The sequence below is a fragment of the Thunnus thynnus genome, chromosome 6 (genome assembly GCF_963924715.1).
Source record: "Thunnus thynnus chromosome 6, fThuThy2.1, whole genome shotgun sequence".
NCBI lineage: Eukaryota > Metazoa > Chordata > Actinopteri > Scombriformes > Scombridae > Thunnus > Thunnus thynnus.
In genome coordinates, this window is record NC_089522.1 from 10,779,367 (window position 1) to 10,797,636 (window position 18,270).

Genomic DNA, 18,270 nt, shown 5'->3' on the forward strand with positions numbered 1-18,270 from the left:
TTGGGTTTCGCACGGAAGGATTTTCAGGTCGGACTCGGTTGTTGCTTGCATCTTTCAGGACATAAACTGCACTGGTGAGTGTTTCTTTCATAAATTTGAGCTCAGTAACACCTTTAATGTGAATCTATCAGTAGATAAGTATATATATGACATTAAATAGCCTTCGTGAAGTAACCGTGTCACAGCATAAAACGCATTGTGAGCCAGAGGCCTGGATGCTAACGTTAGCCTGCTGCGCTAACATCAGTCAACAAGGCGGCTAATGACAAGACCACATCCACTTCCTCAACGCTGACAAGCAGTTATTTATCTATTCTTCATTTCTTTTTATGCTGTTTGTCTCTTTTATGCAGCGTACTCTGTGTTCACGGACTTCTGCATCAAGTCTTGTGACTACAAGCTAGCGCCAACAAAGTTAGCCAAGTGTTGAAGCTAGTGTTAACCTAATATTACGTCATTTCACGCTTTAGGGAAAATAACAATAATAATAAATATCACAGCTGTCCCATACAACAGCAGATATTATGAGCTCAATAGCAAATATTCTCGAAACATACAAAGGCTTGTACTGAGTACATATTTAGCTTCAATTACAGTCTTCACATTAACACCCTCAAGGTGAAGACTTCAGGTTCAGATGTGGAAACATTCAAATTCAACATCCAGATCTTCATATGAGGCTGTGAAATTGAGTTGTACATCTGCTTTACAATCATTTTTGAGCCCAGTCAACTCCTTTAAGAGACATCCACAGTATTCTTGTTTGTTGATGGTTTGATGAGAAATTAGATATCCGTGGTTAGGGTTGGGCGACAGATAATAAACATTTGTAATGAAATAATATACCACAGTAGTTCTCCCTTTAACATCTCTGCTTGTAATATTCAACTATAGTTGGAAATGTTGCATATCAGTGAGCAGGACTGCTTCATGGTAAAAATGGATTTACAGGATTTTTGCATCAATGTGAAGATGTACCTCACCGAGGGCTCTGTATTAAATCCCAATACTTGAGTATCAGTACTTTGTTATTAGAGTACTGATTATTAAATGTTGGCATTGAATGCAAACAAATTATATTCTTCTGATCTAAATCAGGAAAACATTCTAACTTTAAAGCACCCAAAATGCTGTTTAAAATACATCGGAGGTGTAATATTCTCTATAATATTTACTATCCATCCCAAAATGTTTTAAACCAAGGCTAAGTTTGGAAAAAAGCTAAATCCTGATGCACAGACACTTGTGGGTTGAAGGAGAGCAATTAACACACATCACAGATCTTCATCAGGTCAAATGGATAGGACAGAAATGTGTCCTAACTGATTACATTGGAATAAGTGTGCAGCATTTCTACTTATTTCATTAATGCACGTACGTTTGTGACATCACTTTTTTCCAGTGGAGCCCCACCCACCCACTCAAACCAGTCTGAACACAGACAAAAACAAAAAGTTCAACATTTCTCATGTGAAATGATCAAAACCTTTTGAATGTTGGCAGAACTTTTTATTTTCATGTCAACCTGATATCTCATTGTAAGAAGAAAGTTTTCAGGGTCTGAAGATATATATTTTATTAAGGGCAAAGTTCCTTATTAAACATAGTTTCATCTATAGTAAGCAGTAGTATATGTTAAAACCCTGTGGGTATATGATGAAACAGTCTAAATTAATGAAGGATTAAATATGGGTTTAGAAAGAGTCACTTCCTCTAATAGGTTTCCTGTAACATCCTCTCTTCCTTCAGCAGCAGGTGGAGGGATGAGTCTCTCCCCTGTGATTGGCACAGAAGTGCCAGAAACAGCTAACGGGCTTGTGACACCCGTCTCTTCGGAAAACGGCCCTCACGTTCCAGTCTCAGTTAAATGTGGGGGGAGCAGAGTGCCCTGTCCTGGGGAGGCATCAGAGGACGAGTCCCTCGGACACACAGAGAACCATGTAGGCGGGGAAAACAGAGTTTACGATGGCGAAGGCTGCTTGGACACAGACATGGACAATAATGAGAGAACAACTAGTTTATCATCACACACCCCTTGTGTGACAGACCCCTCCCTCCCTGCAGCTACATGCACAGCAGACTCTGAATCAGGCTCCAAAGACACAGACTTTCCTGAGGCCTCTAACACTGTCGAGCCTCCTGGTGCAGCTCTGCTGTGGGACTCACCACACCAAGCACACGCCAAAGACCTATCTCAGCAAGGGGGCCCTGCCGCCGCATACAGGCAGCTGACAGAAGTGGAGACTCAGGATGGAGGAACTGAAAGCCGAGAGGATGAGGAAGATGGAGAGAAGGAGAAACAAGATGAGGAGGAGGATGAGAAGAATGAAAAAAAGTGGAGGCATCAGCATGCAGAAGGGAGAAAAGAGGTGGAGGTGAGAGGACTGTAAACATTATTAGCTTTATTAGGCTGTGTTTATAGTAGAAGGCGTGATGGGAATAACCGTGTTCAGACAGAACGCAAGGCATATTTTAGAGGCAGCAGGATTGCATACAAAGTCAACGGAGAGACAATGCGAATGACGTAAAGATTCAACACCCAAGTTGATGAGCTCTCAGGCTGGTTTCATAATGATTTGTTGGTATGATTGAATAAGCAGTAATTTAACCTCTTCTTCCCTTCATCTTCTCCTCCATTCTTCATTCACCCCCCACCTACTTTTTTAGTCTTTACGACACTACTCCTCCTCAGCGCCAGGTCCCAGCACCTCCTCTTCCTCTCCTCTACCTCCTCTTCTTCCCTCAGATGACGCCCCCTGCCCTCCCCATGTCATGGCTCAGGTTTGGGTCCGCAACGTCCGAGGGATGCAGGACAGCAAAAGCCTGGATGAAATCAGCCAAGCATGTGGAGGTCGAACAGATTTTTATTGCAGTTTGTCTCATTCGTCCTCTCCTTTCTTGCCTGAATTGATAAATACACATAATATGTAAAGTAATAAAAAAATGAATTGTATCTACATAAAGGAGGACCTCCATATTTAAATTGTCAGTAATCACTGGCAGTATTTTATGACCTTATTTAGCTGATGTTGGCATGCTCTCCACAGGTGGTTCAGGGGCTCGGGGAGGGGGCAGAGGAGGCCAATCAGAGGGTCGACGGGCCACAATCTCCTCCGCTCTGGAGCTAGAGGGGACGGTCAGCCACGAGGGAGACCTGACTAACTTCATCACCAAGAACCTGGAGCAGAAGATCAAGATGAGCTCTAAGCCCAGTCTGGACTGCAGTGACTGTGAGTAAGAAGTTGAAACAAACTTCAACATATCAATTGAATTTGCTTTTATAAATACTGCAAGTCACGACACGATGAGTAGAAGTTTCACTCAACGTTTAAAGTGAAATTTACCACAGTCCTTAACTGGATTTGTGTGTGTGTGTGTGTTTTTGTGTGTGCTGACACAGAGTATGTGCAAACAGAGTGCATCCATGTAGACTGCTTTCATGACTGCGTTATATTTGAGTGTCAGGAGGCTCTAACAGATGGGCTGTTTGTATTTTTCCTCTGCATGAAGAGGTTTAGGAATTTCAGCAGGTTAGTAGCCTTGTTATGTGCAGTGGTGGTGAAACTGCAGTGCAAGCTGTCTGACTCGCAGTCAGATTCACAGCCAGTTTTTCCCCTGCAGAGGCTAACGGGCCCAGACAGCCGCTACTCATCATTTATGCATAGCTTTGGTCATGTCCAAATAAAAAGTAATGGAGTGCACTATCTTTAGCAAATTAATTGCTTTGTCTGTTGTTCTATGATGAACCGATGGAAGCTTTCGTACGTCATCTAACAACCTGCAGTTTTACTCTGATCTGGGCAAGATTCACTTTATTTTATTTAAGTTTAAAATAGTTTTTCATCTGATTTTTCTCATTTCGTGTTTATCCATTTCTACTGTTTGCGGTTTCATTTGTGTTTTAATAGTTTCACAGCTTAAGTTCACTATATAGTATATTAATACAGTATATTTTAACTTGATTACAGTTTATGTTTGTAGTGAGGACAAGTCGGATTCTTTAATTTCTTTATCGTAGCATGTGGAAGCTCTGAAAACATGATTAACATAAATAATTGTGGTACAAGTCAAGTTTGTCATATTTTGTCATTGTTTCATCATTATTTGGTTGAATATATTGAAGGAAAATGACTCTTTAAGGTTTTTAGTTCAGTTGTTGCTGCAGCAAATAATAGCATACTGCGAAGAGAAGAAGATATAAAATAATAATAATGTAAATGACAGTGAAAACATAATGCAACCAGTAGTTTCAACACTACTACATAATGAACATATAGTTCATGATATATAAACACAATATCCAAGTTTCTGAACTGTGTCTTTTATCTGCTCAGGAATCGGTCACAAAAGGGACGTAGCAGTCGGCCACAAAAGCAAAAATGCTGATCAGCAACCTTTTCAATAGCTATCTGACAGGTTATCTGGTGTCATGTTTGCTCTCAACCCAATCTTTTTCTTGCTGTTCTGGTTTTAGTTTTAACTCTCATTTTGCAAAGACCGGTTGCAGAGCCACTGTTGTAGTAATGCTACATTATAGTCACGGCTATATTTCTGTTTCCCTACATCATTATTTTTAAAATGAGCTGATTTTCCCGTATAGTGCGGTGCTATTTGGAGGATGTGTGAAGGTGAATTAGAAAGTCACACGTATGTTCACTGAATCCCAACCAGCTGTCTCATTTCTCTCCGGGTGAGATTTTTAAATAATTAAAATGTGATGAAGACTCACACTTTGGCTCAGTCCATCGTCCGACTCGTTCACGGCTGATTAAATTAACCTCAGACTCAGACAGTGTTTTAACGACACAGCAGAGACTTTGCTGAAAGACCCCACTGAAACTGAAATAGAGCTCTTTTCTTAAAGGTTACATGAATACAACTATTAAAGAAAGTAAATCATCTCTTAAAGTTCAGCAGGGTGACCTAATCCATCCAAGAAAAACAACGTCCAGTGTTTGCATTGGCAGCCATCTGTCTTGCCAAATTTTCCTGAACTGCTGCTGTTCACTCAAGAGATAAACCCCTCCGGATTACAGTGTCAGCTAAACTGGCAACTCAATTTAAACACAGGAACAGAGTCAATACGCCCTTTGTGGCAGCTCATTCCCCCTACCTGCTGATTCAATTAGGATGGATGACTCACAGACTTTGTTTAGACTGAAAGAATTTATAACTGAGGTCCTGCTGCAGCTTAACAGGAATCATTTTCAGAGATGGAAACTTGTTTCTTTTGGACCACCAGCCAGCCGTCTTTTGTATATTTCAAGATTTAATGACTTGAGGCACAAGTGTGCTTTTGGTGAAGTGCCATAATTTGTTTAAATTTGTGCAGACTGTCTTTTTAATGGAGGACGTGTTTCTTCAAATGAGAATAATTCTTCAGTTACTCTTGTATATATTGTGTGTTTTATTTAGTTTGCTTTCTTCTTTTCACAATTACCACAGTTTCTTAGCTTGTGCATAAAGAGCAAAGTTTGCATCACTCACTGACTGTTTGGGTGGTCTGTCTGAACATGTGTGTGTTTGTTGGTGCTCAAATAGTTTGTCTTTTAGTCATTGCACAGAAAACCAACAATTTTGATGACTCATTTCTCAATAATCAAGAAAAAATACAAACATTAGCTGGTTCCAGTTTCTCAAATGTGAATATTTGCTGCTTTATCCGTTTTAAATTATTTAAGTATAATCTATACACTTAGATTAACCAGAAGAATAATCAACAGAAAATAACCATTAGTTGCAGCCCTACTATTATATATTATCCATCTAATCTCAGAAGTATTTCTTGTCAGCGGACTGTTCAGGTCCCATCTACGGTGGCCGGGGGTTGTCACGGAGACCAGCAGATATCCCACCCATTGATCCTGCCGTCCTAATGGACCTTCAGAGACACACCCAGGAAGTGGCGCACAGTGTGGAGATGATGATGCGGAGCCTCAATGGGACCATCCAGAATGTGAGTCTTGAATCAGTTCTTTCTGTCTTTAACTGCCACAGTTTATGGTCCACGTTCAGGTGTATCATTTCACTGAGTGTATTATGCTGAAATGTAAATGCATGTATGCACACACCGCCTCTTACTGTCTGACACTAGCAGTCTCTTCTTGCTCTCTTGCTGTCTCTCTCACTTCCACTGTTTTACTCACCCATATTTTATTATTCTCTGTCCATCTGTCCATTCATCCAGATGACAGCTCTGAGTGTGGGCTACATCCAGACCTACAGAGACTCAGTTGACAGTCTGGGAGAGTCTGTCGACATGAGTATAAAGGTGACACCTGTGTGTGTGTTTGTGTGTGTTTGTGTTTGTGTTCCTTTGACAGCAACAAGTTCATGTCCATTCTCTGGACATTGTTGGTGGTAATTCTGGGAAATGTAGGAAATCATAAAACATTAAGAGCAGGTTAAGTGAGACCACCAGAACATGAATTAGAAACTTCTACCTGAACATGGGTTACAGATTCCACTTTTCAGTTTGTCCAAATTTTGTGTTGTTGTCAACTACATCCTCTTGGATACATATATTACCTTAAAGTTTGTCTACTACAGCATACATATCTGCTCTGTAACTCACTGTTCTGTGTTCTCCTTTCAGAAAAAATCAGAAACCAAAGTGGAGAAATATATATTTTAAATTCTTTGATTTCATGATTGTGCCCCCTAGTCCAATATTTCGATGAAATACCGTTCCTTCATCCGCTCAGGTAGATGGAGTCCTTGTTAGATACGGCAAATCAAATCTTGAATAAAGCAATAACATGGCGTTCTATCATAGGCAGAGCAGCTGGTCACACTGAGCCTGACAGCATCCTGCTACACAACACAAGAGCCACAGACTCTGAACAACAACCCACCTTAGCTTTCCTGCTGAAGTCTCCCTCTTATATAACTTACAAACACGAACACACATCTTGTCCTGCACCTCAGCTTGTTGAACGAGCCAAACAAACATTCAAAGGGGGGATATTGTACCGCTAACGTCAGATAGCAGGCTAGATAGCTAATTAGCTGTTCAGCTGCCCCACATTAAGCTGCATGTAATACCTGAAAATGTCACTTCAGGCCGGTTAGATTTGATCGTTGCTCTTCAAAATCCCTGTTAGTGACACACTATCTGTTCATGACTTATAGCTACAGCAGTTTGTTCACTTCATCTCCGCCCTGTATGATGTAGCACCAGTAGCCTGCCAGCTAATGTCAATCAAACAAACCTCCGAAAAAAAGGAGTATTTGTGATATTTGTGACCACTTTTCTTCATTCTAATAATACAAAACTATTAACAATACATTTAAAAACATTATTTTTGACTTTTTGATTAAATGTGATTTCAGTTGGACTTTGATTATTGATTATTTTGAATATTATAATCATTTTATGAAGGGGTAATTTTACTGGAATACAAGCTACCAGTATGTGTTTCACAACTTGTAAACTTGAAACCAGACTGTTAACACTTTGTAGAAAAAACGTTAACAAACCTGGAAGAAAAAACCTTTATTATGTCACCAAAGCATTTCAGCTAGATTATGAGAAGAAATCTTGCATCAAGGCCACAGTGGGCTTATCATATCATATTATTTATTCACCTCTTATTTAGCCAAGGTCCATATGATCAGCTTTTTCAGTGCCTGCCTTATATTTTTCTCTCACAGGGCATGTACACACTCATGGCTCGTTGCGAGGAGTTGGATCGTTCCATGCAGCCCATACACACCCTGGCTGCACAAATCCGTGACATCAAACGAACCCTGGATGCTCTGGAGGCGATCTGCAAGTAACCCCGGCTTTGCGGTACGAACACACATCCCAGCTGCAAAGATCCAACATCAAGCACATCCCACGAGGCTGTCTGCAAGTAAACCCCACCCTTCTGCAGGTAGCGCACACACACTGCAGCGAAGATTAAGTGCACCTCCGGATTCCTGGAAACATTGCGACTAGGCATGCTGGGTGATTGGCGCTCATAGTCCCTCTGCTTGTTCATCATCTGAAGATGACCGTGTTTGTGTAGTGAGATCTCAGATTAATTGCGCTTGATTCGCTCTCGGGGCTGAGCTTTTTTTTTTTTTTTTTTTTTAAAGCAATCTCACTTCCTCTAATGAAGTTGTCGTGTAATAAAATCTCACAGATTAACTCTTTTTGGAGACACTTGGTCAAGTGCCCCGAACACACAGACACACACAGATCTCCGACGGTGTCAATAGACGCCCTCTTCTTCTACTTTGCAGACAAAGGAGGAAATGTGTGGTGTTCTCCGTCCAGCCCGCTTGGTTCAGATTGCACTAATCTCTCCTCACCACATGTGGGCGATGTTTCTCTCTCTGTCTCTCTCTTCTCTTATGGAGCTGTCTGTATGAACTGCTCAGAAGATGGTGACTTTTGGACAGGAACAGAAAGTCTATTTTTTAATCTTATGCAACAAAGATCAGATTCTTTCACTGCAGGCTAAACGAGGGGACGGGAGAATCGTGTGTCAGTCTGTCTGTCTTTTTTTGTGTTTATTTATTTCATTTTTGCAGCATGCATACATTCTGCGTCACTGGGAACTGACCTGTACAACCAGATTTTTGGTCACCGAATAGTTTAAGCACAATGTTTACAAGTTTAAACATGTTGCTCAAATGCTGCTTGAAGGTACTTGTTGAAGGAAATTGGAGTGTTTCACTTTTTCTACTCTTTCAGACTGTCCATCAATTTAAAATTTCAAACTTTCACTCACAGGTCTGCTTCTCTACTTTTATTTCTCTACCATCAGCCATGTGTTATTCAGGCTAAAAATCTCACTTGCTTCCTCTGTGTCAGTGCAGTCCAAGATGTTGTCGAGAAAATGGTTTAATTTCCAGGCATGTAAGTAGCAGACAAACTGCTCAAAGTGTCATTAAATGGATTGTTTTGGTTCTGTTTCTGTTCAGCATATTTAAAGAAATGAAATCTGTATTACAAGGACTCAGTTTAAAAAAATATTATGAATCCATTAAACTATTCCAGAAGAACAGTTGTTGGCATTTTGCCAGCAGAGGACTTAAGAGAGCTGCTAATCTTCAACCACACATGAATATATTCAAGGTCCTGGTTGTAAATGTAAATATTACTCTTGGGAAATGGTGGATACCGTAATTTAGAACAAAACTCTTCACTTATTCTGCATTGACTAAATTTCTTCCTGGAGGAGAAAAATCCTCTAAATTGGATCCAAATAAGTTAAGGTTTGCTTCTCAGAGAAATTACACAGTTAACAGTTAAATTGCTGTGCAGCATTTCCTCGTTTTTCTGTCTTCATCATTAAAAAGATTGGACACTTTGTATAAACCGAGGAGAATTGAATCTGGGAGACATTGCTGGATGCACTCTGCCCTTGGATGTGAACTGAGGTGGACTCATACAACATTTAATTGATGATGAAGTGAGTATTTATTAATTTACTGAATAGTAAAAGCACCAAACACTGAATGACTGCAGTGTAACTTGATACTTTACCAACCTAAAGCCATTGGCTCTCATGGAGCATTTTACTTAATTTAATGAGGAGACTGTGGTACTACTGTTGTTGCACTGGTGGGTAGCCTTGTAGTAGATCATTGTACGTGTACTAGATTTTTATGCTATTACCCGTACATGTACCTATTACTGACGGCAGGCAATATGTTAGTAGGCTTGAGTAGTGTTGATGGTGTTGTGATCTGTTTCTTGATTCGGACACTTCAGACTTGTCCAGCACTCTATTTTATGATTTATCCAAACCAACTACTGAAGTGGATTTTGAGATATTTTGTCTGGAGCAATACTGCAAGCAGTTAAGTACAAATTTTAATTTTGGCTGCAATATTGATGCTTAAATCTGATATAAAATCCATAGTTTTAAAAAGTGTTTTGAAAGTATCATCTGGCAGTAGTGTGTAATTGTAATGATTCTGGTCCCCGTGGTGATACTGAACTTTACTTGTACTTTTACATGGCTGAAAAGGGTTAAATACTCTTTTAGGGATGAATTTGGCCTCACATTTCCAAACAACAAACATTTGGGAGTCTTGGTAGGTTGTCGAGGTAAGGAAGGATCCTCGACATGGAGATATGAGAGGAAATGTCACTTTGTTGTTCATAATATATATAATTGTTTGATTCATTTTCTGTTGTACAATCAGATGCACCTGTGTACATACGATCTCTTTCTGTAACTAAAAAATGATTTAGATACCCTTCGTCTTGAGTGTATATTTTAATGAAAAATAACAAATAAATTTACATCAGCTGCAAATACGAACATTTCAGTCTTTTTTCTTTTTCTTTTTCTTTTTTTTTTTACAGTATACTGCCTCAAGGAGGACTGAAGTAATTGGACAGGGAAAAAAGCAAATATAAACCACATTGACTTATAAAAATGCCTATCATGGACCGAAGTACTGTGTTCTCTGAACGTGTTTCTTCAGAGTCATTTGAATGAGCTCATGTACAACAGTGCAGTTTACCCGGGACACAGGTAGAGGGTACCAGAGAGCTCAGACACAATGTGCTCTAGTTCAGTAGATATGCTTTTTGAAGGATGATATTAACATTTTGGATAGAAGACATCAATGTAAATCCTGGATTTCTTTGCCAGTAGGCAATGTGTATGCCAAACAAAAATCTCAAGATCTCAAGATCACAAGTATTCAAAGTTTGTTCCAAAACTGTATTCTCAGCATGTCCGAAATAACATTTATATGATGTTATTCTAAAACTTTTAACTGAGACTGATTAATAAAAAGTAACTTTACAGTCAACAGCTCTTTAAGGCAGATTAAAGAGTCGGTCCACCCACATTACAAAAAAATAAAAAACAGTTAGATACCACTACTGGTATCTAACCATACAGAGGTATTTGTTTTGTTTAATGTTGAGTTATTCATGGTGCTCACAGCATTGAAAAATCACATCTCGTTACACAAAGTGTCCTGGTTACTCTGAGTAATCAACTGCACTGTCAACAATTTTCATTGGAACTAGTTTCTACTGAAATAGTAACCATGAATGTGCTATTTCTGTAATTTGGGTAAACCGACACTTTAACCCAAATGCAAATATTCAATGGAAGGGGAAACTTTTGGGTTCATTAGGCCTTCAAATAAAGAAGTAATTTCCACAAAACAAAGCACTGACAAGTAAATGACTAAACAAAATGTGCAAAAAAAAACAAACCTCATTGCAGGTTTTACAAACTGATTTTCTGGAACCTCTATATTATGGTTTGTGCTGTCTTTTCTGTTCTTTTAAAGCTCACTCTTAAAAGGTTTAAACACAGCCAGTAGAAACTGAAAAAGTGACAAGTGTTTGTACCGCTGTCTCTTGGCACATCCAGTGAAAAGTTTTGGACTTCCAGTGCTGGAAATAGTTTGTTGTCCTGTCTTTTTCTCTGATACTCCATTGATCCCCACATGACAGTATGTTCATAAGGAGGTCAAAGGTCATGTTCAGCTACAGAGCAGCACTCCCACAAGCTAGCAGGGATTCAATGTCTTGCTCAAGGGCACTTCAGTAGGGTGCATAACTGCAGTTATAGGTCCGACCTTGCAGGTGAAGGCTGGTTTAGCTCATATTTTAAGGTTCCAGGCAGAAACTTGCAGCCATCAGCAACAGCAGGACAGTTAGGTTTGGGGAACTCAGCAGACTTGTAGCACAGTCTGTAGGTACTGCCAGTGTAGGCGTTGGACTTCCCCTCAACTCAGTCCCAGAGGCACCTTTTGTCATTGAAGCTATTGTAGAGGCTGTTGTAGTCCCCACTACATCACCAGCATTTTCTTCTACTGTTCCCCCAACAGAAGCCCCGTCCTTGGGGGACTGCTGATCTGAAGCGTCCCTGTCTGCAGTCTTGTACCACTGGCACTGGAAGTCTTTCTTCCAGATCTCAGCTGGGTCTGGTTCAGCTGGTTTGGCATCTGTGTCCGGCTGATCTGTGGCTTTTGCTGCCTCTGCCTGAGAGGGAAGAAAATAATGTTGATATTGACAAATGCTGTTGTCTTAATTTTCATAGAATATATTAAAACAATTTATAATATCAGTTTGAAAACTTCAGATTAGATAATACTGCTAAAATTCAAACTGTTGCTGTTAACAGCATCAAACAGTGTTTTTTGTACTTTTATATGACATCTAAATATTACCAAAGCCCCATACTGAGATTTGCAAAAACTAATGAGTGTTTCCAGAGAAGCACAGCGTTCCTGTGTACACTGGCAGAGGATCAAACTCCACTGGATCCCTCTCTGTTGTGTCTTAACTATAGTTTTCCTCTCTGCTTTCTTGCTGTCTAAACACAGAAGATCCTCAGGCAACTGGACTCCATGCTGTTTTCTTTTCTTTCCTGTTCTATAAAGTCACACCTGGTTGTCTTTATCAGTCATGACTCAAACTGAGTTGTTCTCTTTTCAACTTTCCACACAGAGAAATCATAAGTTGAGAACTTTTGTGAATCAGTAGCAGAAAAGGGGGAAAGTCAAAGAGGCAATCAGACAAGTTTTGCAGAGCATTGATCTTTTCAGCCCACCGTAGGAGCCTTTTATATCTCAACAGTCTCACTTGTTTATTAACCTTTCTACAAGCATGTACATCTTGTTTCTCAGATAATGCACACATACACATAGCTAAAACCTCAGTTTTGTTCAGTTTATGTCAATGAGAGTATATATTTTAAAGGTGCCAGAAACACCAGCCTCCAAAATGAGGATTAAGCTGAATCAACACCTATCAAAAGCAGAACCAAAGTTAAACATTATAATCCTCATGAAGGGTAGGATGTGTTGCAGGGCAGTTGTGTTAGACTGCATTAGTTTTAGCCAGGTGTACCTAATAAAATGGTAAGTTAGACCTGTGCCATCTGTCCCTACATTCTTCAGGCTTTGCATTATGACTAAAAGCTGTTTTGATGATGTTGAGATTGCTAGATGAAGGACAGAACAAGTCCTTCTGACCAAGGTTAAACAGGTTTATTTATGGTTAATAGTAGAAGTGGTTGTGTTGTTGCACAATAAGTTTGTAATAATAACAGTAAAACACTAAATCCAGCACATATGAATCTTGATATCTACTTAAAATTACATTCTCTCACCTTTTCTGTCACCTTCTCCACCACTTCTGAGGGGGGCGGGAGGTGGAGGTAGGCAGAACTTCCTGGATTTTGACGGACACATCGACCTTTTCCCTGGCACAGGGAGGCTGAGCAGAGTCGAGTTGCCGTGGTTACGTTGATGGAGTAAGGTCCCAGGACTTTACGGACAAACTCTGCCAGATCCTGACACTCCCGCTGGGAAATGGACAGACAGTATGATATAAAATAGACAGTTTACATTTCCTTTGTAAAGTTAAGATGATGCTTTTTTTTCTTATGTTGAAGAAGAAAATGTTTTCCATCACAAACCAACATTTTGAGATTTAATCAGGGCCAGAAAGTAAAATAATAAGCTATGTTTATAAAGTAAAAAAAGTGTCATTAAATGTGCAGACTGATTCATGGGTGTATGCAATTTATGCAAATTTATAGCTGTGTACCTCTGTCTTAGTTTCACTTCTCTCCCAGATGACAACTCCGGCTGTTCCCATGGCAGCACTCTCTCCGATGGTGCTGACCAGGTCTGCCTGTAAATAGATAATGTACAAAGAAAGTATAAAAAAGTGATCACTGAGTTTTTTTTTTTTTGTTTTCCAGGGAAACACGGCATGCTGTTTTTGAAGGTGTCTCTTGATGTGTCTCATAGTATGATACAGTATACACTATTACAATTTTTATATGAAACCTCGGTATGTTTCACCACAAATCATACATCTGATCGTGCAAACGTGGACCGAGCAATAGCAAGAAAAACACATTTCAACCTTTATGATTATTCCCTTGTCCGAATAAAACCTCAAAATAAGACTTAGGAACTAGGATATAATCAGTGCTAAAATACAACAAGAGCTCTTTCAGTCTCTTCTGTCTTTCCTCTTTGCTTGTTATACCTTATCATCAAGTCTTTTCAACATTTTTAAGATGTAATGATAAAAATAAGAAAAACTCTGGCACACTGTCTCACTTACTGCTGGAATATTTATTAGTTTACGATCTTTCAGTCTGTCCGATCTTCAACTATATGCTATGAGCTAACCCAAAGCATTCACATTGCAATACAGGTTAGTAACTGAAGAAAACATAGTAAAAGATTAGAAAAATAGAAAATGACACAAGGGCAAAAATGCTAATTCACCATAAATCTTACAATGTTGTCATACATAAAATATTATAGTCACATCCATATTGCCCCAAACTATCCGAAGGTCAAAAATAGAAAATGACAACAAGTAAATTAAAGGCAAAAGTACTGATGTATCATAAATCTCATAGTATTTTCATACATATTGCAGCAAAAACCATATTACCCCCAAACTATCAAAAATTCAAAAATGGAAAAAGTTAATAAAGGAAAAAATGTGCCAATTTATCAAAAATCTTACACTATTATCGTACATTAAACATTATAGGTACATCCACATTGTACCAGTCTGTCATTTCTAAGTTGAAATATGTTTGTAATACATCCAATTGGAATACCAGACATATGTTTATATCTCACCTGTGACAGGAAAGTATTAGTTGAGGTGTAGACGCTCTTGACCAGTGGGAACACAGGAAGATCAAATGCTGTTCCAGCCAGAGATGATACTCGTTGTGCTTCTCTGATTTGACTGGACAAATAAAGCCTGGCTCCAGAGGTTCCACCCTGTAAAAATACCAACTCTGTTTGGTTTACAGTGAAGTGCTACAATCAACTCATTATTTTTTTGTACTTTGAAGCAACTTGAAACAGAATTGAAACTGGATTTTCTGTCTGATACAAGCAACTCTGTTGTTTTTTTTGGATGTTTTGTAACTTTTAACTAACTTAACTTTTAACTTTTTGTTTTGTAACTACTAAACCAGACATGGCATTTTTCATTTCACTTGATTTTCAGTGTTAAACTGAGAGTTGTTTTCCTGCAGTTTTGTAGATGTTGTGAGCTGCTCAAGGGACAAGCTTGAGTTTGACAATACTTTTCACAACTTTCTGTGATTTGATCTCACTTTCTTCTGCACAGTTTCAGTTTCTGTTTATATCCTGCTAAGTACTTTTGAGGACATTGACTTTTAAAAAGACCATTTTTTCTTTGTCTTATGATTGGTTTACTATTCTCCCAATGTAGCTATATTAGTATAGTAGGTTTAGCTTTATTTTATTTGCACAAATTAATTATGATAAACAGAAGAAGGTGTAGGGTATGGACAGATGATACAGTTAAGGCAAACTCTTAGAATGCTTATAACCCAAAACAAAAATGGGAAAAGAAACACAAAAGAACAACAGATTGGCGTAACTCACCTGCAGCTTCTCCAGAGTGAGGAGAGGGTAGAGGGCAGAGCATCGTTTCCATAGCCACAGGAGCTCGTCGTTAAGGGCCATCTCTGCAGCAGGGCACTGGCCGGTGTAATTGGCTAACATGGTTTGGGTGGGGTCACCGGTGTAGCAGCTGGGGTAAGGGGAGACGCCCCATAATGCTTTGGGCCTTAACCTTTTGACCTCCCTTAGAGTCTCCATCATTACTGACTGGGCTGCCGCCTCAAAGTCCACCTGTGATGAGATCAATAGGTCAGCTTTCAGTCCCCCCCGAACATTTCTTATTTCTGTGATCTAAAAACCTGAAATTTTCAGTGAATAGTTTGTGTATTGACCAAATAATCACACTTGGGGAATATAACGATAGTGAGAGAGTAAGTGAGCTCTGGTTAAAATGACACCATTGGGAATATTGTGACAAATCAGTGAGCAGGGCTTCACTGACAGGCACTATGTAGAGCTACAATTAGTTGATTAATTGATTAGTCGATTGAAAGAAAATTAATCTGCAACTATTTTCATAATCAATTAATCATTTAAGCAAATTTAAAGCAAAAATGCCAAACATTTGAAGCTTCCAGGTTTTTAAATGTGATAATTTACTGCTTTTCTTGGTCTTACATTATAGTGAGGTATGTCAGGTATGTAACGCACGGCATTAGTTGAAACCAGACATTACTATCTGGTTATTTTATCTATAAATGTTTTCTCAACTGAATTTTCCCACAAATTATATACAATAGATATCCATGCCCATATCCTGAGATAGAAGATTTTATTCATATTCCACACCTGTACTTTAGTGTAACACACTCCAGTCAAATCGCAAATCAACAATCTCTGTTTATCTTGGCCCTCTTATCCCATCTCTTCCAAATCACCTGAATTCACATTTATCATCAGTTTTGTGTTTGCATACTATACATATACTGTATATAACGCTTCTTGTTCCTCACCCTCTGCTGTAGAGCCCTCATATTCCCCCTGCCTGCCATACTGTTTCCTTATTTTCCCGCCACCTATTTCTTCCTTTGGTACCTCTCTAAATATGCTCATGTCATAACTTCTAAGTATCGTTGGCAATATACTATAAGTACTATTTTTTTGATGTAATACTTCAAAGTAAATGGGACCATAGTGGTGCTTTTAGTGATCACATTTAAGTCCTTGTAAAAAGTGGATATTTGCATTTACCATCAAAGATTTTCTCTTGACTAAAGAAGAAAAACATTTTAGAAGTGTTTTTTCCCCTTCAGCACCTTGTGCACTCCACCATCTGTCAGCAACTTTGGAAGTTTTCTTTCCATCTCATCCATGCTCCCTCAACCTTTCCCTTATCCCCCTTTCCTTTTCATGTTTGGTCATTTATCTTCTTTCTTTTAATTTCTTGCAGACTTGTTTTCTCCCTTGTTTCTTCTTCCATAGCTGTTCTTTCCTGCTACCATCTACCTTGTTTATCCCCTCTATCCCTGAACCTTTCTTACCTGTGACCACTTCTCCACCTCTTCCGGGGTCCAGCTAGGAAAGAAAGTCTTCAGCAAGTTCCTTGATGCCTCAAGATACATCGCCTGCTTCTCTCGGTTTCTTGACCACTGGGGGACCCACTCTGACCAGTGTAGGACCCCTAACCCAAGGTACCTTGGGGCAGGTAAAGCTGTCTCCAAGTCCTGCTGCGTCTTCTGAAGGTGGCTCTCCAGCCGTGTGTGCTGTGGTAGACCCCTATTGACTGCTGTGTCTCGGTCTACAAAATATGGGTAGTTCCCCAGTGTGTCCTCATAAAAGACCATCACACGGCCCTCCCGTTCCATCCCAAAAGATCCAGGATCAGGCCGACTGGAGCAGGAAGAGTCAGGAATACCCCAGAAGATGATAAAAGGCTGTCCAGACAGGAGAGGGGGGCGAGCTGGTTGTGGTGGACCAGCTGTACCAAGGTCAGCAAAGGCAGCAAATAGAAGGAGGAGGAGGGGAAGTAAAACCGGAGGGTGGGCTTTAATACTGGCTGATGAAAAAGTTGTGGCTGATGTGTGAGTCCTGAGATTATAAAGTGTCAGTTTTGGTTCTGGATTTGGGGGTGGATGCGGCTGTGGCTTGGTCCACGCCATTGGAGCAGCCACCTCTCAGGCTCTCACCCCTTCAGGCCTTCACAGCCAATCATGTTCCTGAAAAAAAACAGCAAGAATCAAAACCTCATCGGTCTGTTATGTGATATGGTCAAAGTCATGATCAAGGGTATATAATTTGCTGCTGATGTCATTTAACAAAACATCAAGAGGTCAGTACATATAATTAAAAAAACATATTTTCTCATTTTGTGCTCATTGGAGCCACTTTCTAATGAAGAAATGGTCCTTATGTAAACTTTTTAGCGTGAAGTGTGTGGATTATCCTGAGTTACTGGGATATTGTATCTCAAAAAACCACCACAAACAAAATTCAAACAAAAGCCCCATGATTTAGTTTGCCATTGTTTTACTGTAAGCCTGCAAGAGTTAATTAGAGTCTCCTGATAATTTACTCTTTTACTCAACCAGACTCTGTTTTGTCATTTCAGTGTCATTTTTAAAAGCTTAAAATTCTTTCTTAAAATGTTCTTATCTTCTCTACCAGCCTTCAGCGGGTGTAGATCACTGATTTCTCATGGGTTCCCTCGGTCGCACATTTCATGAAGAAAGCTGGTGTAGTTATGAATATTTGATACACTCAGTGATGCACAATACGGACGACGCAGTTGAGGTCTGGGTTTTTAAATGGTTATGGATTGTTTACAGGGCTGTACACAATAGTAAAGATAGATGTTTTAATGCTAATCATCATTTGTAAGCCTTCATCTAAGGCAAATACAAATAGTTTCATATGTTGTCAGAGAAAGAAACACATCAATATTCTCCT

The 18,270-nt window shown here is 39.5% G+C and overlaps 2 protein-coding genes across 3 annotated transcripts; one reads left to right on the forward strand and one right to left on the reverse strand.

Moving 5' to 3' along the window:
• Positions 1-8,715, forward strand: borcs6 (BLOC-1 related complex subunit 6). 2 transcript variants are annotated; one of them, XM_067591650.1, is made up of 7 exons: positions 1-74; positions 1,753-2,375; positions 2,668-2,851; positions 3,048-3,230; positions 5,793-5,956; positions 6,188-6,271; positions 7,654-8,715. In XM_067591650.1, exons 2-7 carry the CDS (start codon positions 1,764-1,766, stop codon positions 7,777-7,779), a joined length of 1,353 nt encoding a protein of 450 aa, XP_067447751.1. In that variant the 5' UTR covers positions 1-74; positions 1,753-1,763; the 3' UTR covers positions 7,780-8,715. The 2 variants fall into 2 exon arrangements, with proteins under 2 accessions (XP_067447751.1, XP_067447752.1); XM_067591651.1 differs by having other exon boundaries at positions 17-74; positions 1,750-2,375.
• A 1,489-nt stretch (positions 8,716-10,204) lies between these two features.
• si:dkey-72l14.3 (Glyco_hydro_56 domain-containing protein) lies at positions 10,205-17,555 on the reverse strand. The gene is made up of 6 exons (XM_067591652.1): positions 16,866-17,555; positions 15,367-15,615; positions 14,584-14,730; positions 13,523-13,609; positions 13,083-13,277; positions 10,205-11,950 (listed from the first exon to the last, which is right to left on the reverse strand). Exons 1-6 carry the CDS (start codon positions 17,481-17,483, stop codon positions 11,576-11,578), a joined length of 1,671 nt encoding a protein of 556 aa, XP_067447753.1. The 5' UTR covers positions 17,484-17,555; the 3' UTR covers positions 10,205-11,575.
• Positions 17,556-18,270: the final 715 nt, after the last annotated feature.

Bases quoted from the DNA above. Each gene is read 5' to 3' on its own strand.
- borcs6 (XM_067591650.1), top strand. From the start codon at position 1,764: ATGAGTCTCTCCCCTGTGATTGGCACAGAAGTGCCAGAAACAGCTAAC. The intron at 5,957-6,187 runs GTGAGTCTTGAA...CCATTCATCCAG, and splicing joins TCAATGGGACCATCCAGAAT to ATGACAGCTCTGAGTGTGGG. The intron at 6,272-7,653 runs GTGACACCTGTG...TTTCTCTCACAG, and splicing joins CTGTCGACATGAGTATAAAG to GGCATGTACACACTCATGGC.
- si:dkey-72l14.3 (XM_067591652.1), bottom strand. From the start codon at position 17,483: ATGGCGTGGACCAAGCCACAGCCGCATCCACCCCCAAATCCAGAACCA. The intron at 15,616-16,865 runs GTAAGAAAGGTT...ATCTCATCACAG, and splicing joins AGGTGGAGAAGTGGTCACAG to GTGGACTTTGAGGCGGCAGC. The intron at 11,951-13,082 runs GTGAGAGAATGT...CTTCCCTCTCAG, and splicing joins TGGAGAAGGTGACAGAAAAG to GCAGAGGCAGCAAAAGCCAC.